The 25,306-nt window shown below is 52.5% G+C and overlaps 1 protein-coding gene across 1 annotated transcript in view; it reads right to left on the bottom strand.

Annotated features, from left to right (window-relative positions):
• Wnt3a (Wnt family member 3A) overlaps nt 1–16,390 on the bottom strand; it is a 44,595-nt gene extending 28,205 nt beyond the window's left edge. The window contains exons 1-2 of the mRNA XM_052759886.1: nt 16,320–16,390; nt 244–485 (exon numbers count right to left, since the gene is read on the bottom strand). Coding sequence (XP_052615846.1) covers nt 244–485; nt 16,320–16,390 — 313 coding nt within the window. The remainder of the gene's footprint in view (nt 1–243; nt 486–16,319) is intronic.
• Nucleotides 16,391–25,306: the final 8,916 nt, after the last annotated feature.

Raw genomic sequence — 25,306 nt, 5'->3', positions numbered from 1 at the left:
GCTGGCATACCTCCCCCCTCCCCAACACACTCCAAGCTTCTCTCACCCTGTGGGTTCCTCTCCCCCGCGTCCCCCCCCCCCCCCCCCCCCCCCCCCCCCCCCCCCCCCCCCCCCCCCCCACCCCCGCTCCCCAGAGGCTCTCCTGAAGCATTAGTTGGGATGAGGAGGGAAGAAGCCCAGCCAGGTGGAGTTTGGAAGGCCTTGTGATGCCCACATAGAGATGACCCTAACCTCCCAGGGTACCTTTGTCCAGAACAGGGCCAAAGATTGCCAGGCTGTTGCTGACGGTGGTACAGTTCCAACGCCGGCCGCGGAACTGGTGCTGACACTCCTGGATGCCAGCCTTGACACCTTCAGCCACACTGGGCATGATCTCCACATAGTTCCTGCAGAAGCGAAGCTGCTTGGGCACCAGACCTGGGATGCTGGCACAGAGGATGGGCTGAGTGCCCAGGGCGGAGTACTGGGGCCCCACAGCCAAGGACCTGGTGGGAAGACAAGGCAGTCAGTGAAACCGTCTCTGGAAAGAGACATTTTGCTATGTGTATATGCTGGGCCTGATGCTGCTTCTGCCATGAGGGACACCTAGAGACAGGATGCTGTGGACCATGTGCCTAAGATGAGGATGTCAAGTTGTCACAATTTGCTGTGTGCAAAAACCAGTCCAAGCATTCCTGCTCTGTAGAGGTCCCTCAGGCTGTGGCTCAGGCTTCTGAAGGCACTGGAGGATACAGAGACTGATGGAGAGCACAGGATGAGGATGGTTGCTAAGGGGTCTCCACGGATCCCAGAGCAGATGGTACTAGTCTTCCCTGAGGAAGGGCACAGTCAAATCTGGGGGAGGGGGAAACACCAGCTTCCAAGACAGGGCATAAAAATTGTACTAAATTAATTCCTTCCCATTTTGGACTATTTACCAAATTATATATTATTATTATATTATATATATATTACCAAAATATATTTGGAGATATAAAAGCAGATGTCCTCAAAGTGTGAGGAGGGGACGGGGAGAAGGCTGTTGGTAAAGTGTCTGCCAGGCAAGCATGAGGTCCTAAGATAGGATCCTTAGCACCCATGTAAAAATCAGGTTGGCATACACCTGTAACCATAGAACTGAGAGTGAGGGGGCATAGAGACAGCTAGTCTAGACAGTGAGGTCTGGGTTCAGTGACAGACCCTGTCCCCAAAATGAAGGTGGAGAGTGACAGAGGAAGATACCCAACATCAACCTTAGGCCTCCACATCCACACGTGCACACACACACACACACACACACACACACACACACACACACACAAACACACACAAACACCATACCACACCCCCACACAGGCACATTGGCAAACATATATACACAGCAGATATTTAGTTCTTTTGTATGAAATAGCATGGTATTTGCACAGTCTGCATACCCTTCTGTATATGGGTATACAAACCTAGAAGACAGTGATACTAACACAGTGGAGTGTCACATTATACTTCACAGAATGTTGATGCAGGAAGTCCACACACGTTCAGTACACATGCAGTCATTTTTCCAAATATTTTCTCTTTTTGTCCCCTGTTTTTTATCTGTTTTGTTTTTTAAGACAGGGTTTCTCTGTGTAGCCCTGGCTGTCCTAGAACTCACTCCGTAGACCAAACTGGCCTCCAACTCACAGAAATCCACCTGCCTCTGCCTTCCAAGTGCAGGGATTAAAACTGGGCCACCACACCCAGTTATCACCATTGTTTTTAGAAACACTCACTATCAGGACTCATTTCTGTAGCTGAGGCTAGCCTGGGACTGTCTATGTAGTCCAGGCTGGAACTTAATGATCCTTAGACTCCTACTGCTGGGATTACGGGCATTACCACAGCCAACTTTTCTGAACCACAACTTAAAAGAAAGACTGGCTAGGTCTCTTTGGGAACTGATCATGAGGGAAGAAGAGAGTTTTCTCACGGTGGCCCCAAATGATGCTTATGTCCCATCAAGTGCACCTCCAGTCCCAACTCACAGTTTTCAGGTTCCCAACCACATGTCCCTGGGATCTACTCCCCACAGAGCTGGCCTCTCCTGTCTCCTGAAACACTAAAGAAACCTGTGTCACACGCTGCCACATGTCTGCCCTTAGTGCAGTCTGTGTCCCCGTGTGCACCCCATGAGGGGAGGGCCTGCCCTTTGCTCCTTCAGCCTTTCTCTCTTTGGTGTGGATAAGGCCTGTGGGCTGGGCGGGTAGGTTTCTTACGTGCACACCTGCTTGTGATAGGCCATGTTCACAGGAAGGCCAGGCCTGGTGCAGGCTGGGCACTGCTCCTGCTCTCAGTAGCTGTGAGCCTTTCCTCTCCGGGCCCCTGACCTATTTAGTCTGGCTCAGAGGTGCCCCCTCCCTTGCCTGCAGTAGGAATCAGCTTATGTTCTCTTCTCCAGGTACAGACCACCATGGCTGTCTGTGTGCCCCTGCTGGCACTAGATGGACTGTACGGGTACCTTTGAGTATGGGGTGCGCAGACACTTGGCAAGGGAGAGAGAGAGAGAGAGAGAGAGAGAGAGAGAGAGATCACTGTCCAAGGTACTGGCCTGAGGGCCAAGATGTGGGCATATATGGAGTGGACTGAGATCTGTGCTCTTTACCCTCAAGAATGGCCCCGAGAAGAAGGGCCTGGTCAGGTTCCCAGAGTAGAGAGAGCTAGACCAAGGAGGAAAACCACTGCTATGCCTTGTCACCGTGCCACTTTGGCTGACCATCTTAAAACCAGAAGGTCCCAACGTGTCTTGTCAGGCTTTCCTCCTGTGATAGTGGATCCGGAAGGACTTTGTCTCTCCTTCTGCCATTCCTCAGCTCTCCTCTGCACCCTCCCACCCCGCACTGCGCCCACCACACTCACCCACCATTCCTCAGCTCTCCTCCACTGCACCCACACTCACCCTGAGACTCTCCCACCTGTGAGAAAGCAAAATTTCCTCTTGGCCTGGGCAATGCTTTTCTTTCTTTTTTCTTTCTCTTCTTTTTTTTTTTTCTTCTTTCTTTCTTTGGTTGTTGAGACAGGGTCTCTCTACATATCCCTGACTGTGTTGGAACTCACTATGTAGACCAGGCTGGCCTAAAACTCACAGAGATCCGCCGGCCTCTGACTCTTTCTTTTTAAAAACATTTATTTTTGTGTTTATTTTATGGTATGGGTGTTTTGCCTGTGTGTTTGTGCATCATCACACTTGTTTCTGCGGTACTGGGGATCAAACACAGGACTTCATACATGCTAGGCAATCATTCTACCACTGAGTTATAGCCATGGCTCCCAGAGAAGGAGTAAGGGCATCTACCAATCCATCCAAAGGAGGGATATCTTCACTCCCAAATTCAGTTGACTAGGAGACTTAGAGTAAGAGCTTCTTAAATAGCAGAAAATGAGAACCTGACCATTTCTGTCTTCACCATAGGAATTGCCCAGGGCCAGTGGCCAGTTCCCAAGAGTGGGTGGTCTCTGCTGTGAGATGCCAGAAGCCAGGGCTCATTCTGGGTGCTGATGATGTGGGGTTAGGAGATGAGGTAAAGAAGAGGATGCTGCAGAGGCACATAGCTGAGAAGCTGCTGCAGGTGGCATGGAGTTGTCAGACCTCAGCTGCTTTCTCACCTTGTGGGAGTGGCCCCAAGGGAAGGCAGAGAGGGGACTTCCCAGGTTCATGGCTGCTCCCAGCCCCCTTCCTGGGGATGCTGAGTCAGCCTGCTCTGCCTCCCCTCCTCCGGGCAGGTCCCTGCTCGCCACCTCCCCTAGGAGGCCAGGGTGTGGGCAGCTCCAGCAGGATCCTCCCGGCTCTCTCTTGTGGATTTAGGGAGGTGGAAGAGAGCCTTCTCTGGACCCAAGGGCCCCTTAAGTCCCTTGAATCACAGCCTGGATCATTTCTCGTTCCCTGGGAGCTGGACCATCAGGAAAGCCCAGGCACAGCCTTGTGGGAAGAATGCTGAGGGCTGAGCAAAGGGTACCTGTTGTATGATGGAGAAGGCAGGGCAGGGTCAAGGAGGTTCATTAAGCATCTGGATCTCAACTGGGCTGTGATGGTCAATCTAGTTTTAGTTTGTTTGGTTACATTTATTTATTTATTTATTTATTTATTTATTTATTTATTTATTTATTTATTTATTTTTCTGTTTTTGTTTTCTGAGACAAGGTCTCGTGTATCTCAGGCTAACTTCCAATTTGTAAGTTGCTAAGGATGACTTTGAAAGGTTCATCCTCCTGTCTCTACCTCCTGAGTACTGAGATCACAGGTGTGCACTAGCAAGCACTCCACTAACTAAACTACAACCTAGAACTCACTCTGTAGACCAGGCTGGCCTCGAACTCACAGAGATCCAGCTGCCTCTGCCTCCTGAGTGCTGGGATTAGGGATAGCTGTACAAAGTTAAACATCGATTTATTGATTTATTTTTCTTTCTGTTTTTGAGACAGGGTCGCACGTATCCCAGACTGGTCTCTAACTCTACATGCGGCCAAGGATGACCTTGAACTTCTGATCCTCTCCAGTACTATTTCAAGTGCCCTCCCAGACATTTGGCTAGCTTACCATTTCCTGAGTGTCTCTCTCCTCCTTCTCCTTCTCAGCGAGCGAGACTTGCCCTTGTCAGGTAACCACTACTGAGGAACAAGCTCTTGTTAGGTAGCCCAGGCTAGCCTCAAACTCATGATTCTCTAGGCTCAGCCTCCCTAATCTGGGATCCCAAGTGTGTACCACGCCTGGTTTACTCTTTCTCAACACCAGCATGAGGGGAAGCTGGCTACAGCCTAAGTGCTATGAGCTCTTCGCACTGTCGTCAAGAGACATTCCGAGAGACATTTCAGGGGCTAAAGGTGCCTATTGCCAAGTCTGACAAACTTGAGTTGGATCCTTAGAACCCACACCATGGAAAGAGAGAACCTAAAGCTCCTAAAGCTGCCCTCTGACTCCCCCACCCCCATAAGCATGCTGTGGCATGTGCACAAGAACAAGTAGACACATAATAAATAAATACAATTAAATTAAAAATTTTTTAAAAATCTAAAAGAAATAGCCCGGAAGAAAAGTGGAGACAATACAGCCACGAGGAACCAAACCAATTGAGTTATAGGAAGGAGAGCAAGTTTGTATTGTGTAGGGCTCAGGCTATGGTGTGCTCTAGACTTGTACATACTGTATACAGCCACAGCACCTGCAATCTCTTCTCCAGCTATCACCCCCACCGTGGAGGGATCTACCTTCCTTTCGGGATGTTAGCAACTGTGGCTGTAACAGCAGTGTGTCGCCTCCTTTCATAATTGAAGGTGAGGTTTCCATTGCAATGAGCAGAGCTGGGAATGAGAATTCCATTTCTCATTCCGTTTGGAACATGGGCATGGGAACCCCACACAGTATCCAAAGGCTGCACTGGACTATGACTCCAGGGTTCGAATGTCCACCAAGTCTCTCCTGCTGTAGGCTGAGAGGCTGGACCACTCTACACCTAGAAGGAGGCAGCTGCTCACTAGGACAAACAGCTTCTTTCTTCAGTCCCCTGTCTTCAGAACCTCTGCAAGTCCAGAATCTGGCAGCACTCCAAACTCTGAGGTGTCCTCATAGTTCTGAGGTCCAGAACTATGGCCAGAAACTCCTATCAGGACTTTGGAGGCATACACTGAAGTCTGGAGTTCACCTAACCATGTGTGCATTCAGAAGTTGGCTCTGAAGCATGGAGTTTTCTCAAAGTTTCTGCCTCTGAGACCAAGGAGTCATGTTCTAAGACCAGAGAGGGACTGTCAGGAGCTACCCCAAGCCAGCCAGCCAGTCCTGGAGAGCTCAGTCCCACAAACACAGAGAATGACCCTCAACAATGTAAGTGAGGTTAGAAGGAAGTGTCTTCCCCAATCTGACACCTGTGAGCTACAATATTTCCATAATTCTGTGGGTATCCATTCCACATTGACAAGAATCAAAGAGCACATCACTGTCCTTCTCATTTGAACTAGATTCTCCTACTCTCCCCTGAATCCTAGAAACCAGACCAAAAAAAAGGCATCTCTGAGAGATGCCACCTTCTAGGGCTCTGGGGGCACATGCCACTACCCCATTGGCTTAGCCTGTGGACAGCTGTCCCTTCTCAGGACCTTTCTTTCCACAGATCACCCCACATGGTATTTGTTCCTTTAAACCTCCTATCATTATCCCTGCCCTGTATCTTCCTGCCCTCTGCTCCAGTTCCCCCGGGACCACTGGGTGGAACTCATGGATGATGTCTTCATGGACCCTGTATGTGACTCCCTCCAGCTAGACAAACTAGGACAGGTGCCACCCAAGGCCACCTGGGACAAGAAACCAAGGTTCGGTGAGTAGAACTGGTGCCAAGATTTCAGGTTAATATGGCAAAAACAGCAGTTCCGTTACATTGGCTCCCAAGGGCACACCTTCATGCATTCATGTTCAGATGTGTACACATGCATCAGAGGTCAGGGGTCAATCTGGTGTGTTCCTTAGGAGCTATGTGCCTTGTATTTTGTTACAGGGTCTCTCATTGGAACTTCTGGCTCACTGATTAGACTAGGCTGGTTGGTCAGTGAGTCCCAGGGGTCTGTCTGTCTCTACCTCCTCAACACTGGTATTTCAAAACTATGCCACTCTATTCTGCTTTTTATGGGTGTCCTGAGACACAGGTCCTCATGGTTGTGCAGCAGGCACTTCTGATACTGACTGAGCCGTCATCTGAGCCCCGGTACACTATGACACTCTTAAAATGTGTTAAGCTCCAGTCCAAGCAAAATAAAATTTGTGAATGAATCCAATATAAAGAAATGCATCAAGCAGAGGCCATGTATGGCCACCATGTCACAATGACACGGAATTTTAAAGGTGGCCTGCTTCCCCCATAGCACCACTTCCATCCAGGGAGAGTCATCAAGGGAAACAGGGGTGGTGACCACAACCATCAGGTCTCATCTCACTCATGGTGCTGGTCTATCCTGGCCTGCCCTTGGAAACTCCTGGGGCCTCCGTTTCCATAGCTGAACAGGAGGTGACTGGGTTAGAGCATGGTGGGCCCGGTGCCAGAAACATGCGTTTGTTTGTTTGGGTTTTTTGGGACAGGGTTTCTCTGTGTAGCCCTGGATGTCTCGGAACTCACTCTGTAGACCAGGCTGGCCTGGAACTCACAGAGATCCGCCTGCCTCTGCCTCCCGAGTGCTGGGATCAAAGGTGTGCGCCACCACCGCCCGGCCAGAAACATGGTTTTTAAACTACTGATCTGAGGCTTCTTCCAGTTCGATGTTCTACATCTCTAATGACACTCCATAGACGAGGGATTTTCTAAGGCTTGAGTTCAAGGGCAAAGCGTCTGACCATCTTCCTGGGGTCTGAAGGGCCTTTCCCACCTGCTCTTCTGCTTTCACTACACCGTTCTCCCAGGAGTTAGCCACGGACATAATTTCCCCTAGACATCTGGAATTCCGCTGACCTCTCTGGAGCCATTGATCCTCCTTGAAGGCCAAGACATATCAGGTCTAAACCCCCAAGAGATACCAGGGGCTAAAGAAGAGACAGGAACCCGTGGAACCTGAGCCCTGGCAGTAAGCCAGTCAGTCACCCTTGCCTGCTTACAAGACCCCCAAGAGATGGCCACAAGCCAAACAGATAAACTGGTGGCCTTCATCCTGCCCAGCATGAACCTAGTCTTTACTAAGCCTCTAGTGCCCATCCTGGCACATAGATGCTTCTGGCATGTGTAGACCAGTGTCCAAACAAAGACAGACAGCCTCATTTAAGGCTTCTCAAGGGACCCTGTGTCCCCAATCTTTTGCCCAGGAGAGTATTGAGACTAGGAGACGCTGTCATCAGTCACTCCCAATCCATATCCAGCTCCTCTGGCTGGGAGGTCACTGTAAGGTCTGAACCCTGCCTTGGGGTGATGGAAACAGCTAGGCAGGAGGGCCCTGCCTGGGCCTGGGGAGAAGTTGGGAGGCCGGCACGCCCTCACTGCACCCATTTCTCTGCACCTGGCCTTTGTGATTCACTCCAGGAGGAATTCATTCCATTTCCCCTCTCTCTGCCAACCAGGGTGGAGGACAGCCTCTTGGGAGAAGCCTACACTCTCTACCTCTAGCTAGGATTGTAACTGTCCAACTGGATGTCACATTGCAAGGTCCTCTGGACACACCCCCGCCAAGTTAGAGTGTTTCCCCACCACTCCTCTGAGAGGCCTGGCCATCTCGCCCCCCAAGTCTTTCCCTGGGTCCCAGCAGAAAGACTGGAAGTTAAAGTTAGGCAGTAGACTGTGACCTCTGAGCACTACAGACCCCCATGTAACTGCCAAGGCCACCATCAGAAAGTTCCCCAAACGCAGATGTTTAAACTGAGCCTTAGAAAGCAGGTCTGAAACTTTTGAACCTTACAAAAGCATGTATCTGTGGGTCAAACAAGAACAACCCACACCAATGAAAATACCTGTGTCATGCCAATCAGATCACAGACTCCGCTTGCCTTCACTTTCATTAATGCTGTTAATTTTTTTTATTATTACTTAATCATAGTTTTGAAAGGAGTAGGCATCGCCTTCAACCTAGAGCACGCAGAACGCCGTTTTGGAATACAGCCCCATCCCTAGACTCAGGGTTTCATCCTGTGGCTGCAGCCACGTGAGCCACGCCTGCAGCCGGCAAACACTAATGGTTTTTCTCCCCCCCCCCCCCCCTTTCCCTTGCTCCTGTTGAAAGGCCGGGCACCTGGCCAGGGATATAGCAGAGACGCTGGCTGTGACATGCAGGGGAGGAAGGAGGCTGGTCCAGGACTGTGAGATGGGCAGCAGGCCAGCCTAGCCTGGGCCAGCACTGGCCTCCCTTGGCCAAGGGCCTCCAGCTTCTATTTGGTCTCAAGAGAATTTTCCCACCCTTGTGTCATGGCTCTGGTTCCATGTTAGCTAGTGTTGAGCCTGCAGGAGCAAGCAGGGGACCCACTGCCCGGCAGACAGAGAGGGGCGATGTGAGGAGGTGAATTGTCGGGGTGCTGAGGGTGGGTTGCATTTGGACAGGCATAGGTGAGGGACCCAGGCTGCAGTGCTTATAATTAATTCCCTTGCTTACTGTGACACCCTTCCCTGTCCTGGGCCTTGGTTTCCCCATCTGTCCGATGAGGTGGTCAGACTTTATTCTAACAGGCTTTAAACAGGAGTGAGGCATATAAGCTGTCTACTCCAGAGTCTCCATTGCTTTCCTGACTTCAGAGGGGCTGAGCCACATCCTGCGGACAGAGCCTCCGGGGCCTCTCTCCCGGGGAGGCACTGTACACTGGTGGCCCCGTTACCTGCCTGTCTGGGACTGTCCACCTCTCCTTGCATCTGGATCTGGTACAGGAGGTGCTTCGTTTGCCTGACTTCTCTCATCCTCTGCTGGAAGGGAATCAGGCACAGTGAAAACACTGGGTTGGATCCTGGCAAAGTGGGATTCCCAAGGCTCTGCCCAGGCCCAGAGGGAACAAAGAGGATCATTGGTAGAGGTCTCTGCTGGTAAAGGTCCTGGGCCAGTGTATTGCAGGCTGATGGAGCATCCATGCTATTCAATTCCGGCCGGCCTTTCTCTCTGGAGTACTGGGTCTCTCAGTGGCAACACCAGGCTTCCACTCTCATACCTGAGACCCAAGGTATGGGGCTCACTCTCTCATGGATAACCAAAGCACACTGTCCTCTCTCTCTCTCTCTTTTTTTTTTCGGTTTTTTTTTTTTTTTTTTTGGTTTTTCGAGACAGGGTTTCTCTGTGTAGCTTTGCGCCTTTCCTGGTACTCGCTTTGGAGACCAGGCTGGCCTCGAACTCACAGAGATCCGCCTGCCTCTGCCTCCCAAGTGCTGGGATTAAAGGCGTGCGCCACCACCGCCCGGCTTTTTTCGGTTTTTTTGAGACAGGGTTTCTCTGTGTAGCTTTGCGCCTTTCCTGGAACTCACTTGGTAGTCCAGGCTGGCCTCGAACTCACAGAGATCCACCTGGCTCTGCCTCCCAAGTGCTGGGACTAAAGGCGTGCGCCACCACCGCCCAGCTGTCCTCTCTTAAATAGGGCTGCCCAGGAACCAACCAGAGGAAAAGCTGTGTTCCTGAGATCCCCAAAGATCAGCTGTCTTCCCCCAAAGAGACAGTATCCCCAGGAAGTAGAAGCCCTCTTTGAGATTCCAGCACTTTCTGAGCTGGGGAGGGGTCCCAAGTCCTCACTCCAGGCTGCACAGGGCCCTGCCTGAAGCCTTCCCAGCCAGCTCCTGTCCTGCCCCGCCGCCGGGCCAGCAGGATTACTGACACATACTTTGAGCGAGTCCTGGCAGGCGGGAGGCTCCCGCGCCCGGCGGCCATGTGTTTGCCAGCCTCCCTGGGCGGCAGCGGCAGCACGTTCTGCTGGTGAAGGAATGTGGAAGCACCAATGTATCAGACACCTCCAGGGTGTCACCTGAGGAGCCCCGGAGGGAGACCTAGGCAGAGGCAGAGGCCAGGTACCCCAGGTCTCAGGGCTGGAAAGCTGTCATGTGGTGGGATGGGGGAAGGTATTAGAAATATTAAAACATGTCCCTATGTCCTCCGCGCTCAGGTGCAGCATCCGATTTTCACAGGAAGGGCTCTGTTCATTCAACACAGCCTTACTGATTGGCTGAAGAGGGCAGAAAGCAAGGTCAGGAAGAAGAAAGGAAGCCATCCTGATAGCCTGACCAGTGAGTCTGCTTGATGGAGTCACAGCCTTGATGATAGGTGTAGGGAGTGTGTCATTTCCAAAGGAAGAGGAACGCTCCTGGGTACAGGTGGCCCACATGGCTGAGGCCTCTCTGGCCATGGGCCTGTGCCTCTCTGAGATTTAGTCCCAGAATGCTCTACAAAGACAATATGCATCCATCAGCTCACTGCGAGGACATATTTCCTTCAGGTGCACATGACTGAGTTGAGGGCTTTGTCGACTTTAAGGAGGGCTGCGCTGTTAACAACCTCCTGGACGTTTCAGCCTTTGGAAGTGAAGGGGAGTGGCCAGCTCCCTTCCTCAGCCTTGGATTCTGCAGCTCATCATCTCCCAGACTGCAAGATTGGTACCAGGTCAAACCCTCAGGAAGCCTTTTCCCACCGTGAATCCATGCCAGTCTCCCTTCAGGTAGCTACTCCCTTGGCTGCAGCCTCCTTCTCCAGAGGACTGTCCAAGATCCAAATGGTCCTCCCTGAAGCCTCTCACTCCAAATGCCTAATTCTTCAGCTTCCCAGAAAAGAAGCAAATGCAGACATTTCCAAGGGTGGGCTGGCAGTCCTCACACCTGGGTCCCGGGGTATAGGTGGGGGAAGAACTCTGCTGACGAGTGATTTCAGGTTGCCACACAGGCTTAGATACCTCCTCGACCAACCAGAGGAGAATCTGACTTGTCAGGGAGCTATCTTTAAGCTTCTGTGACATCACCAACCTCTCCCTCCACCACCACACACACACACACACACACCACACACACACACACACACACACACACACACACACACACGCGCACTCACGCACGCACGCACGCGCACGCACACGCACACACACACGCATGCGCGCACACACACAAATGCACACGAGTGTGTGCTTTCATTTCAGATTGTATTTCTTCACAGATAAGTGGCTGATCTTTCACAGGTGGGATCTGGTTACACATCAAGAAGCATTGATCATATTCTGAGGACCAAGGTGACAAAGCTGAGTCCTGTTTCCTGAATTCTGGACCACACCAAAAAGAAAGATGGTTGCATTGCCAGGGAACCTAAATTTTCTGACCCTCCAGGCCAAAGGTTTGTTCAAGGGACCAAAAGTCTGTGTATGTGGGGGATGTTACCAGGCCATTAATGATCACCTCAAAGTATACTCACTGCTACTATATTGACTCACCCTCTGCTCTGGACACAAAGGGGTCTGGGAAGCTTTATGCAAATGAGATAGAAAATCTTTTTAAGGGGGCGTGAAGCAGGGTGAAAGAAAGACACCCAGCCTTGGAGACATCCTCCCATAGCATTTGGAGGGTGTCGGCACCAATGTCTGGAGGAGCTGGACAAGCTGGGTTCTGGAAAGGGCTGGCTTTGACTATTCCTTTGGTGGTTAATGAAGAACGTTGGGTGATTGGCAGTTCTGGAGCAGTTGCAGTACTGGTGGTGGTGATTTGCTTAATGTCTTACTTTCTCTCGCTTTGTGAGTTGTTTGTTAGTTACTGACCAAGAAGAAGTGGGGAAGGGAAGAAGGGGGGGAGGGAGGGAGGGAACAGAAAGAGAGAGAACTGAGACTGAGCTGGGTAGAGGAGGAAGGAGCAAGAAGATCCTCATGTACCCACCACCACCCGATGGGCCACACTGCTGTGTTCCCACCCTCCCTGGGGGAGAGAACGGAGGCCATGCTTTGTGGGCTGGACTGGGATGAGGCTCATAAAGGACAGCTCTGGGAGTGGGGTCTGCAGACCTGCCTGTAACAAGCCAAGAAATTTAGCTTGACTCTTCCTCAGTCTACCTGTCTCTGCCCAGCTGACCTTTTTCATTGGCTTGTCTGCGCCACACAGCAGCCTAGTCACTGTGGCTACCTGATGATTCTACATGTACCACCCACCTCATCTGTAACCTTCTCTCTACCTTATCCCCACTCCCAGGGTCACAGTGCCCCCCCCCATTATTCTCTCTCTCACCTTCTCTGTGTGTTCCACCAGGAGACTTTGTCCCCACTGTGGGGCAGACTGCTGACAGTCATCACCAGGCCACAAGGGGATAGGAAGTGGGCTAAGGACACTGGCTTCTAACAGCTCTCTGTGGCCAGCAGCGCATGGGGGTATGGCTGAAGAACCGTTAGAAGCCAGAGGGACCTCTGTGCTGAGAAGAGGAACTAGAGTTGGTCTTAAAGAAATGGGACACAGCACACAGTCTCGGGGGTACCAGGGAGAGCCCCAGAAAGGAGATTGTTAGAAGCTACTGAGGGGCTATGAGAGAGCTGGGCACTGGCCCCACCTGCTCTGCAGTGTGGCTTTCATACTCAGGAGCCCATGGTCCAACAGGAACTTGTCCATCGGAGAGGAGCCCAGAGGAAGAAGGGAGAAAGGGCATCTGGGACCGGGCTCTTCCACCAGTAAAGGAGCAGGGAAGCAGCCACCTAAACAGGAAATTCAGGGGGCAGTGAGGGCATGGGGTAAGCGTGGGGTGAGAAGGGAGGCCAGATGTGGCCAGGGAGGGTGGGAACACAGCAGTGTAGTGTGGCCCATGGGGTGGTGGCGGGCACAGAGGAATTTGTAAATTTGAATAAAGTCAATTCCCCTGACACGAGATTAGTTCAAAGTCTGGAGAGAAGGGGGGGGGGGGGCACAAGGCTGACCCCTGGGACAAGAGATAAGAAGAAAGCAGGAGGAAGGGGGGTCAAGGAGAGCAGCACATCTTAGATTTCTTCCAGCGTCCATAGGGACTGTCCTCTAAAGGAATCCACATTCTTTTAGCCTCATGAACCTCTCCTCTTCCCCTGGGCTCTTTGCAATCAGTTCTAATACTGTGAGAAGAGAAACTGGAAAGAGGAGCGGGAAAGGCAAACAGACCCTCCCCGTGGGCCTTGGTCTGGTCCACTTTTCTGCCCCTTGCCCCAGCTCTTGAAGATCCCAGAAGAGACACTCTTGGAGGTGGTACCTTGACGGGCCTGTCTCTCTGTGGTATCACGACTGGCACTGGGGCTGGACACACCATCCCTCAGAGCAGGTCCTGGGGAGGTGGTGGACATTCGCGGTCACCCAAGGAGCAGAGAAGAGCTAACTTTCCCCTCTCTCCCTCCTTCCCCCGAAGAGCCACACCAACTTCAAAAGCCTGATTGCTCCTGATTGGAGATTTCCTGGTTTTGTTTCTCCAGGTGAGGAGGTTTTCTGCCATTCACTTTCACTTTCATAGGTGAAGGGAGTTGGGGACCAAAAAGGGGGAGGGAGGCACAAGCCCCGTGGAAGGTGAAGTAACAATCAATGGGGAGGCTGAGCATAAATGTAACAAATCATAGGGAAAAAAAGAGAAAGGTTCCCAAGTCCTCTGTTTTGCCTCCATGTGGAGCTCACCAATAGCCCACCCAGTGGCTATGATATCGTTCCCCGCTCCCCCTACTTTTGGGGCTATGTCTCATCTAGACCCGGAGTGTGGGCAGGAGAAAAGAGGAGACACTTGAAGCTTGGATAGGTAGAAAATGCAAAGCAACCTTTATTAACAAGCCAGCTATCACGCTGTGTAAAGTGCCCGCAGCCATTGCTACTCTTTTCAGGGGACTCCTCTCCATTCTGCCAGCACACCCAAGCCAGCTGACACTTAGAGCCTGCCAGGGCGGAGAGGGAATGGAGGAGGCAGGAGGGGAACTCGGTCTTGTCCCCAGGAAGCCAGCATCCCAGAGTGAGGGGGGCTGCTTCTCAGGAAGCAGAATTGTTAAGTGTGAGAATCCTACAGAGAACAAAGTGGGAGTAGGGGGTGGGCGGAGAGGTGACTCTTGTCACCCACCCCTATGAATACCAGGTGGACTTCCGTATCACTTTCCGAGGCCAAAGGGCTGCCCCAGTCCTTTGATGGGAGGGGTGGGGAGGTTAGGGGGCCTCACTTTTTTCACACTCCTCCCTTCTCACCTGGAGAATGCCGGGTGCACCCGAGGGGGGTCTAACAGCCCAGGTGAAAAGGAAGCTATACTTCTGTTGGGCTGGGTGGACCCGGCTAGAGATGCCCCCCCCCCCAACACGACCTTAGGGACAAAAATCCCAGGGCGCGGGGTAGCTAGGAGGCTGGCGACAAGGCCCTTCTTTATGGGAGTAGAGCGGGGGCGAAGGCGCTTCCTCTTGAGCCCAGGAATTCAGCGGCGGCGGGTTCTAATTAGAAGCCTGACGCAGGAGCTGGCAGCCCGCGGGGCTCTCTCGGACGCGCTGCCCCTGGCTCCCAGCGACCCGTAGGACGCGCCTCAATGTGTCCGCGCTCCTAGACGGGCCGGTCGCAGCCCGCGCTCCCGGAGGCCACAGGGCTCCACAGGTGCTGCTCCGGGTCGTAAAAACTCACGTGAGCCGAGGCTCAGCTAGATCCCCGCAGAGCGCGTCCGCTGTCCCAGCAGCCTCTCCAGCCCCTAGCCGACTCGCGGCTGCTCACCCTCCATCCCTGCAGCGGCGCGGTCCCTGCATCCCCACCCCAGGCTCCTCAGCTCCTCTCCTGAAGCATCTCGAAGAGAAAAATGATTATCGGATTAGATGTACTTCGGCTCGCTGGGTCCCCCCTTCCCCTCGGCATAATTATTATAATTCCAGGCAAGCTGTCGGAGAGTGATCCTGGGTGGGGGGGGGGGGTGCGCATGTTTGTGGGGAGGCTTCTGTCCAACTGAGTCTCCACCAGCGGCGCGCCCCGGCCCCTTGGCGCCCGCATTCCTCTCGCTCGTGTTCGAGAGATCTGCGCATCTGATCGTGGCCTTAAGTCTGAGTTCCATGCAGGGAGGAGGGTTGTCACACACCCCGAGGAAGGGGCGCCCCAATTTCCCCTCCTCTCAGGGTACGTGCAGAGGACGTGGGGCCTGAGAACCAGGACCTTTCCTTTACTTAACCTCACTCCATCCCCAGGCTGAGAAGGGTCTCCCCGTAGTGTGCCCTGTCTGGAGAGGAGGATGCTGTCCAGCCTCTCCAGGACAGGGTCTCCGAAGCCTCTCACTCCGGGGAAACTCAAACCCCTTACTTTACCTATTGCTCATCCCTCCCCGCAGCAGCGTTTCCTTGTCAGGGAGATACAGGCTGTGGACAGCAGACCGACCCCTACACCCCGACAGCCACGAAGAAGCGACAGCGACAGCGTTGGGAAGCGCGCAGGGCTCCCCGGCTGGCCCCGGTGCGCCTTGCCGCAGGCTCCGCGCCACTCCCCGCCCGGTCTCGGACTGTCTTTACGTAACTGCGCTGCCCCGAGCTGTTCAGTCTTGTCTCGCCGACTTTGTTTTAAAGTGTGTGTGTGTGTGTGTGTGTGTGTGTGTGTGTGTGTAAAATACGGTCCCTAAGAAGAGTCTCCCTCTTCCTCGCGCTGCTTCCCTTTTACACTCTTTCCTCGACCATCGCCTCGGCGTTAGTGTCATGTGCTGACCCGCTTTCTGCCATTCTTGTTCGACGCCAGGGACAGCATGGACCTCCACTGCCCTCCCTCCCCGCCTGCCAGGGGAATCAATGTCCCCGGAAGCTCCGCCACCCGCGTCCCAGCTGCGGCCCGAACAGGTCCAAGTGGCAGCCAAGGAAAACAACCCGCTCGCAGCCAGTGCGCAGAGCAACGGTGGGGGCCCTGCCCCAGGGGGGCGGCTGCCCTAGGGTGGCACTGGGGCCGGGGCGAACGCAAGTAGACTCACTCACCACCAGATCGGGTAGCTGCCCAGCGCCTGCTTCAGGCTGCAGAGCACTAGGAGGTATCCGAGAGGAGCCATCGCGGGCTTGAGCGCGCAGGGCGGGGAGTCCGCCCCGAGAGCGCGGGCGCCGGGGCTGGCCCGGCCCTGGGAAGTGGCGCGGCTGCAGAGGCGCTGGGCCCTCTGTGGCAGCGGGGTGCGCGGGGTTCCCGGGTGTGCACCGGTACGCGGGCTCCGAGGGCGGCGCTGCGCCAGGTGGGCCGGCGGCCGGGCGGCGGGCCGAGGCCCTGGGCGGCGCGGGGCGGCGGGGGCGGGGCAGCGCCGCGGGGGGCGCCCGCCGGGGCTGGGGCTGGGGCGGGGCGGGCGGGGGGCGGGCGGGGCCCTGGGGGTTTGGAGCCTCGAGGCGCTGGTCCCTCCCGCGGCCGTGGGTGCGCTGGGTGCTAGGGTGAATGATAACGCGCCCGGGACTGAGGTGTTGAAGGTGTGTGCAGCGTGCCCGAGTATGTCGGTGTTCATGGAGGGGAGCTGGGGTGCGCGCGGGGTGCTGGGGCACTGCAGGTATGGGCCAGTGTACAATGCGCGCCGGGGTGCACAGGGTGTTAGATCTGCCCAGGTGTGCATGGGGTGTTCTTGTGCATGGGGTTAGTGGCCTTCCAGGGCCGCGCTGTGCCAGCTGGGAATTGCACCACTGCGTAGTCCTCGGCTCCGTCTTGGTTCTTCCTGGATCTCAACCCATCGGAATCACTGTGCCAGACCCTGGATCTCCAGCTCTGGGCTCCCTGAGCTTAGGGCAAAAAAGACACACAGCCCCAACTCCAGCGCTTTTTTTCCCCTTTTTTTTTAAAATATTCTGCCACATCCTGTCTCTTGCTCTTGGTAGTGTGGAAGCTCCTCTGGTCCATCACCTTGCTTCAGGAGTCTGTCTGTAGCCACACCCCCGCCAGGAGCAGGGACCACTGTAGACCCTCTGGACAGGTAGCAGTTAGGGACTCTGAGCACAAGAAGTATCCTTCTACTCTCTCCCTCCTATCCAACCAGGAAGAGAACACAGAAGCCCATTGGAGGGAATTTGCAGTTCCTGGGCTCAGGCTCTGGAACAGCTTCCAGTTCTGCTCAAGGCAATAGATCTAGTTCTGCTCAAGGCAGTAGCAGTCTATTCAGGAAAAAAACAAACCACCACCACCACCACCAACAAAACCAAACTGACCATTTCGGCAAATCTTATTATTTTGCTGATTGGACAGGCAAAGAGAATTTTCCAAAGTCACAACACTGATTCCTCCTGACTGAGACCATTTGCAGAATTTTGTACCCCAGGGAAAGACCCTAGGGAGTTTTGTAATTTGAGGATAAGGTACAAGTTTGGATGTGCCCCAGTTTCTCCCTGGGGCACCTAAAGGCATAACAGGTAAGACACACCTCCCACCAGGGAGTGGTCCTCAGCACTTGAGGCTGTAAGGGAAGCTCAGCAGGAATTTTGTGGCATTTTTGATTGAAGAAAGAGCCACCAAAGCAGAGCAAGTTTCAGACTTGTTAATGGTGCACTGTTCATTTCTAGAGTCCTTGGTCTTGAGTTATGACTCCGCTGGTGGCTTGGGGTTGGGAGCATAAAGTGGTCTTTGGTGGAGGTGGTGCATGGTGGGGGTACCCTGAGCAGGGCTGCTTCTCAAAGCAGGAGACGGCCAGCTGTTTCTGGAAACACAGTCAGGCTGCTCCCTGTAGCCTGCCTCCTCCCATCTATTGTCCGTATTTGGTTACCATCAGTAAAGGAAGCTCATGAGGTAGAGGATGCCATCCATGGTTTACAGACCCTGGCTCCAGGAGTCACCTGGAGATGGCGTCAGGAGACCCAAGTTTGGAGTGAGAACCATCCTTTTTCTTCAGCACCACCATTGTGAGGCCGCTTAGTCAAAGGGAGTGTGGCCTTTGTCCACCCGTCCTAGTCTGTGTCACTACTGGACCGAAGAAGGAGGGAAGCACTCTGGAATGAGGCCGGCAGCGAGGAGAGCTGGCTCATCAGTACTTTGGACTTCTCTCTCTCTCTCTCTCTCTCTCTCTCTCTCTCTCTCTCTCTCTCTCTCTCTCTCTCTCTCTCAAAGTGAAAATCCCACCCAGTTATCAAATTGCTGGGAGAACCTGGACTGTGGATGATGTAGGAGCCTGAGCCCAGCAGAAGCCTCCCAGCTCCTTCACCTTCCCGGTGCTGTGGTCTGGGGATTAGAGCATTGGTGAGCAGCACTCCAGAGGCTGCTGGCTCTCCAGACACAAAGGAGGGTGACCCTGAGCACCCACCAGCAGGGTGCATCCTTGTTCTCCACAGAACTTTTTTTAGATTCCACCAAATGAGGCATGTAGGTACTGATACCTCAGGCCGCTCTCCTGCTCTGTCTCTCTATCTCCCCAAGAAAGGTTTCTCTGGTCTCTTAGTTCCTTCCATCTTCTCTAAGAGGCCACCTGTATTCCACCTGTGGGTGGTGGGCACCAAAGGGCCAGCACCCCACCCTCCTGCTGGTGCAGGAGGAGCCAGAACGGAGAGCCCATGTGAGAACCGAGCTCTGCCCCTACCAGGGCTTGCAGATGGGGCTCTGTCCTGCTGAGCCTTCAGGACAGTGGAGCAAAGCGAGCCAGGGCAGGTGGGAGTTGCTTTGGGGCTGGGGGCATCCAGGACAGTGCAGGGAGAGGCTCTTTTTCGACTCCCTGCGGTAGTGTTGGCCCCTACACAACCTGTCAGAGGGAGGAGAGAACAGAGAGGAGGGGAGCCAGAGGGCCTTGGGTCCCCAGGTTGGGGGGCAGGGAGAAGTTTGAGGGATCCCTAGCTCTCCAAGGACCCTGTGCCAGGTGTGCTCAGCGTTTATATGCAACCACCAAGCTAGGAGAGGCCCTGCCTGTCTTTTTCTGGATCTCGTCACTAGGCAGAATAGCAGCCTCCATGGAGCCTGGAGATGGCTTGTCCCTTGGTGTGGACCATTGCAACAGAGGGATTTGCTACTCCACCAGAACCTCTGGGATTCTCTCTTCCATCCCCCCTCCCCTGTCTGTATTCCTCCTTCCCTGACTCACCACTTCCCTTTCCTTCCTGCCTACCTTCTCTCTCGGGCCTGGAATTCACTCTGTAGTTCAGTCTGACCTTGGACTTGCTACCCGCTCGCCTCAGCCTCTCTTTTTGTTTCTTTCTTGCTCTCTGACTAACAGTCTGGCTTTGGAGGGCTGTGTGGTCCACAACACACCTGCATTTTGTCTCTCTTACTGGGAGGCTCTCATTGCCTGTGGTTTCCTTCTTATCTGGGGATCAGGGGGTTTCTAGGAGCGCCCTCTGCTGTCTCAGAAGGAGCTGTCCCTTACCAGCCAGTGTGCTGCCAAACCACATATGTAGGGGGATAGAACATCATCTGTAACCTGCTCACAAGGGTGGGTCCTAGGTGAATACAATATGGTGGATGCTGGACGGTAAGACCAAGTCTCTTTAACCATAGACCTTCCTAGAGGCCACAGCTGAGAGAGCTGAACTAGGGTGGGACAGAGACGTGGGTGAGGACACTGAGCCAGTATTGCAAATGGTTTTCTGGTGACCCAGGGCCTTTGAGGTTTTCCCATGGGAACCACTTTGGAGCTGAGCCTCAAGGGACTGACTGTGGCTTTGATGAGCATATGTATGAGCGATCCTGGAGGAAAAATCATTTTTGTCCCAACAGTTGGATGAGTGAGCAGGCAGTGTGGGATTCCAAGGGCAGATGAGGCAGCCCCTTCCATCCCTACCCTGCAGCCTGTCGGGTGCTCAGTTCTTTCCAGAACTTCCCTCACTGATCCTGTGGGGTCCTTCTCTCATGACCTTTTCACAGGAGTGGGTCCCCTAAGCGCAAAGACAGAAAGTTGCAGGGTAATTTCTGTATCTAGGCTAAAAGAAATACCTAATGGCGCTAGGTGGCGGTGGCGCACGCCTTTAATCCCAGCACTTGGGAGGCAGAGGCAGGTGGGTCTCTATGAGTTTGAAGCCAGCCTGGTCTACAGAGTGAGTCCAAAGCTATGCAGAGAAACCCTGTCTCGAAAAAGCAAAAAAAAAAAAAAAAAATCCAAACAATATTCAGAAGTTACCTTCAAAATTCCACATAGATCGGGAAAAAAAATGCATTCTGACGTGTGTGTGTGTGTGTGTGTGTGTGTGTGTGTGTGTGTGTGTGTGTGTGTGAATGTGTGTGTGTGTGTGTGTGTGTGTGTGTGTGTGTGTGTGTGGTGCTGGGGACCAAACTCAGCATGCAAGCACTCTGATGTTGAGCCATACCCACGGCCAACATGTTATTTTAATGTTTTTATTTTATTATTCTATACTTTTATGTATATAAAGTGTTTCCCTAGAAGTATGTATGTATATCACAATCACATTTGTGCCTGGTACCCAAAGAGGTTAGAAGTGGGCATCAGACTCCCTGGAACTGGAGGTACAGATGTTTGTAAACCACCATGTGAGTGCTGTGAACCGAGCCCAGGTCCTATGCAAGAGCAGCAAGTGCTCTTAATCACAGGGCCGTCCTTTGAACCTCCTTATTTTTATTTTTTTTTTAATTTTACATGTATGGGGGTTTTGCCTGCATATGTGTGTGTGTGTGTGTGTGTGTGTGTGTGTGTGTGTGTGTGTGTGTGTGTACCATGTACATGCAGTGTCTGTAGAGGCTAAAAAGAGGGTATCAGGTCCCCTGGAACTGGAGTTACAGACAGTTGTGAGCCCCCATGTGGGTGCTGGGAATTGAACCCAGGTCCTTTGGAAGAGTAACCAGTGCTCTAAACTCCTGAGCTATCCCTTCAGTGCTGAGCCTCCTTATTTTATTATTTTATGTGTGGGGGTATTTTGTTTATGTGTATGTCTGTGCACCATGTGACGGGTGCTGAAGGAAGCCAGACGGTGTCGGATCTCCTGGACCTGGAATTACAGATGGTTGCAAGCCACCATGTGGACACTGAGAATAGAACCTGGATCTTCAGAAAGAGTTGCCAGTGCTTTTAACCACTAGCCATCTCTCCAGCCACACAAGCTACTTTAAGTTCATTTTGTTGTTGTTTGAGACAGGGTCTCTTTATGGAATCCTGGCTACCCTGGAACTTGCTGTGTAGACTAGAGTGGCCTCTAACTCAAAGACACCTGCCTAGCTCTGCCTCCTGAGTTCTAGGAGTAAAGGGATGTGACAACGCACCTGGCTAATTTCATCCCCCAGTAACTGTAGTTCCTCACTGACCAAAACCAGCACTTCCGTTTCTTCACACACTGTAGAGCCCACAGGCTGCTGTGCCCACCATCTTTGCTTTTAATGGTGGCTACAGCCCAGCCTTACAGAGACAAAATCTCTGAGAGGAATTTGGAACCATCAGCACTAAAATGAAACGTGCTTGTAGCTAATGGAGATATCCCTCCCTGGACAACAGAAGACATTCTACACTACACTGGGAGCTTTCTGGGACACCCTGGGCTGCCTTGGCACACACTCTGAGAAAGGCAGCACTAAAGCAAGCAGGTGGGACTGTGCCCCAGATGTGTGGGTGGGTGGGGCTGACCGGAGGAAGAAAATGGTGCGGCCACATCTGCTCCCGGATCTGTCCTGGAAGACTGAACTTTCCGGACCCTGGACTCGGCTCTCCCTCTCCCCACTTCTACCCTCCAGTTAAGTCACTTGGCCTGTCTGTGTGGATTATTCTGTCCTGCTGATGGTGTGTTCTTTTCTTCATAGCTAGTGAGCTTCCTGTTCATCTGTTCATTCTTGCACCTCCTCTCCACATCCTTGTCTCCTCCCCCGCCCCCCCCGCCCCCCCCCCCCCCCCCCCCCCCCGCATCTCTCCAGGAACCAACAGTAATGTCATTTCCACAGCCGTGTCTGTGGCGATCACTGACATGGGTATGTCTTTGCAGGGCCTCAGCAAGCAAGGCTTCCAGCTCAGGATGTGAGGCTGCTTGCATGGTCTGTGTCTAGTCTGGACCCCTTCTCCAGCGTGCGCTGCGATTGTTCCCAGCTCATGCAGTGCTTTATTCAGGCTGGACTCTTGCTCGCTGTCTGGTTTTGTGTGGGGCAGGTACAGCCCGGCAGCTGTTCCACTTGTGGTGACACACCCACCAGCTGTCTGGGTGTTCCGCTTCCTCAGCCATTCCCCTTCCTTCAGCCTCTCCTCCTGCTGACCGAGCTCAGTGTGTTTCTCCTATCAGACTGTCTGTTGCTTACATTGGGGCTGCTCATCCTTCCTTCCTTCCTTCCTTCCTTCCTTCCTTCCTTCCTTCCTTCCTTCTTTCCTTCCTACCTTCCTTCTTTCCTTCCCTCTTTCCTTCCTTCCTTTCTTCCTTCTTTCCTTCCTTCCTTCTTTCCTTCCTACCTTCCTTCTTTCCTTCCTTCCTTCTTTCCTTCTTTCCTTCCTTCCTTCCTTTCTTCCTTCCTTCCTTCTTTCCTTCCTTCCTTCCTTCTTTCCTCCCTCCCTCCTTCCCTCTCTCCCTCCCTCCTTTTCTTCCTTCCTTCCTTCCTTCTTTCCTTCCTTCCTTCCTTCCTTCCTTCTTTCCTCCCTTCCTCCTTCCCTCTCTCCCTTCCTCCCTTTCTTCCTTCCACTCTTCTCATTTGTTTTGAGATAGGGAGCTCCTGTAACCAAGGCTGATCTTGACGTAGCTGTGGATGACTTGACCGTGATGCCTTTGCGTCTGGGTACCTTCTTTCCTTAGTTTATAGTAATACTTACAGTCGCCTTGCCCCAACCTTTATGGAAGTTTCACTTGCTGCGGTTTCAGTCACCCTCAGTTAACAACAGTTCAGAAACACCATGGGGAAACTCCAGGAATAAACCATTTGTGAACTTTATTATCACTCCATGTGAGCTGAGTGATGAAATCTCACTCTGTCTCATGTGGAGTGGGCATCACCTCATTACCCCATTGCCCAACATCCCCACACTGTGGACTCTACCCACTCCTTAAGTCTGTTATGAGATGGACAGCCTCCACACCAGTGGGCTTCCATTTAAGTGGCCCTTTCTTTCCTCAATAGCCCAAAAGAGTAGTGATTCTGGAATTCAAGCATGTAAAAGAGAAGCTAGAAAGTGTTTCCTTTAATTAAAAGAGTAAAAGTTATCAATAAGGAAAGAAAAAATATAATATGCTGAGGTTGCTAAGACCCACATGAGACCAAGTCTTCTGTCTTCAGAACTGTGAGGAGGGAAACAGCTCTGTTCATTCTGAGTTTGGTTGTTTAGCTCCTAGTATGCCCGGTTTGTAAATTCAACATCATCACAGGTATGTGAGGGGGAATTAATACATGTAGGATTTGGTTGTTGATGTTATTGGTTTCACGCGTTCATGTTTTTTTTTCTTAAAGTGTTTATTCCCCTCCTCTCGTTCCGACCCCATGTTCTCTTGGTTCTTGGGGAAATTCTTAGCACAATACAGGTTTCCAGTGAGGTTTCTCCAAGGCTGTGGCGGTATGAGAACAGCAACCACACTCTGTCTAGGCTTCGTGGTCATGGGGCATCTGCTTTCCGATGCCCTGGAGGTTGTCCCCATCTCTCTGGAACTCAGGCTGTTTGAGGGTTACGCCTCATCTCTCTAAGGTGGGGATGGAGACCCCAGAAGATGAGCAGTCTTCGGCTGCATGGTGGGATGTGCTGGGTGGATCACGTGAGGTTTCTCTGGTGAGGAGAAGCTGCTGTGATGGTTAGGTTGATTGGACAGGAACTAGAGTCAGCACAAACTCTGTGAGGGAGTTTCTAGGTTAGACTGACTGAGGTAGGAAGACACTTATTAAATGTGAGCAGTGCCGTTCCATGGACTGGTATCCTAGACTGCCTAGAAAGGAGACAGTGAGCTGAGCATTCAGTCCTTGCTTCTGGATGCTGCTCCCCCTCTGGGAGCAGCTGCCTCCAGCTCCCGCCACCGTACCTTCCCTGCCACCATGGACCAAAACCTCGAACCGTGAGCCAAGCAGTGAGAATGGGAGCTAACACAGCCGAGGAGCTGATGTGAGCCCACACCATGCATGGCTGTTCGGAGTTGACCCCTGACACACGTATTTCCAAATAAAGGTGGTAGAGGCAGTGCTCAGTGGTTGGTTTCTCCCCTGCTCTTCCTGGAGAGACTGTAGAGGAGAATGAAGCGTTTCTCTCTCAGTTTTCGCCTCAACATGGGCTGTCTCCTCTCATGCTCACATCTCCAAATAGTCCCTGTGGAATACTATTTTAGCCTTATCAGTTTAGATCCTGTGTTACTCTGTCTTCTGTTATAACATGGTAACACTGGCTGGGTAATTTTGAAAGAAAAAAAAAAGCTTATAAAGAGGTCATGGTTCTGGAGGGTTGCAGCCAAAAGGTGCCTCTGGTAATCATTTATTCATTTATTATCTATCTATCTATCTATCTATCTATCTATCTATCTATCTATCTATCTATTTAATTTGTCTCTTCAAGCCTCTCTCCCTATTCCTATAAATTCACTGCTATTCATTCACAGGGCCCACTCTGGACCTTATCTAGCCATAATCACCCCCCAAAGGCTCCACCTCTGAACATCTCAATCAATTAGATTTCTACTCTCCTAGGACCCCACAATGAGGATTAAATTTCAAGCCTGGTGAAACACCCTCAAATCATACTGAAGATATATCAGACATCATGGAAGTCACCAGAAGCTCAGGCCAGCACCTTCTCATGTAGGAAAATCAGGCTTACAGTGAAGCGGTAGAGTAAGGAGAAATAGTCTAGATCCCTACCCCAAGGACCCTTCTGTGCTTTACACACTCTTCCGTCTGTCTGCTGGACGTCTGGGTGTTTTGCAGCCTTCTTCTCTTCATTTAGGGCAGAGTCTCTGAGAGCAAACCCGTACTACCCTCACTGAGTTGCCTGGACCCACCCTGCAGATGTATGGCCTCGTGGATCTCCACACAGAAGAGAAAACCAAATGGAATCTCAGCGCTATGGGTGCATGACACCAGCCTTCAGCTTGCCTGTGAAGCTAACATCAAATCCCTCGTCATGGGTGGGATG

Source organism: Peromyscus californicus, unplaced genomic scaffold (assembly GCF_007827085.1).
Source record: "Peromyscus californicus insignis strain IS unplaced genomic scaffold, ASM782708v3 Scaffold_3__1_contigs__length_106647218, whole genome shotgun sequence".
NCBI lineage: Eukaryota > Metazoa > Chordata > Mammalia > Rodentia > Cricetidae > Peromyscus > Peromyscus californicus.
Note: the sequence above shows the minus strand (reverse complement) of the source record. Positions and strands in the feature narration are given on the sequence as shown.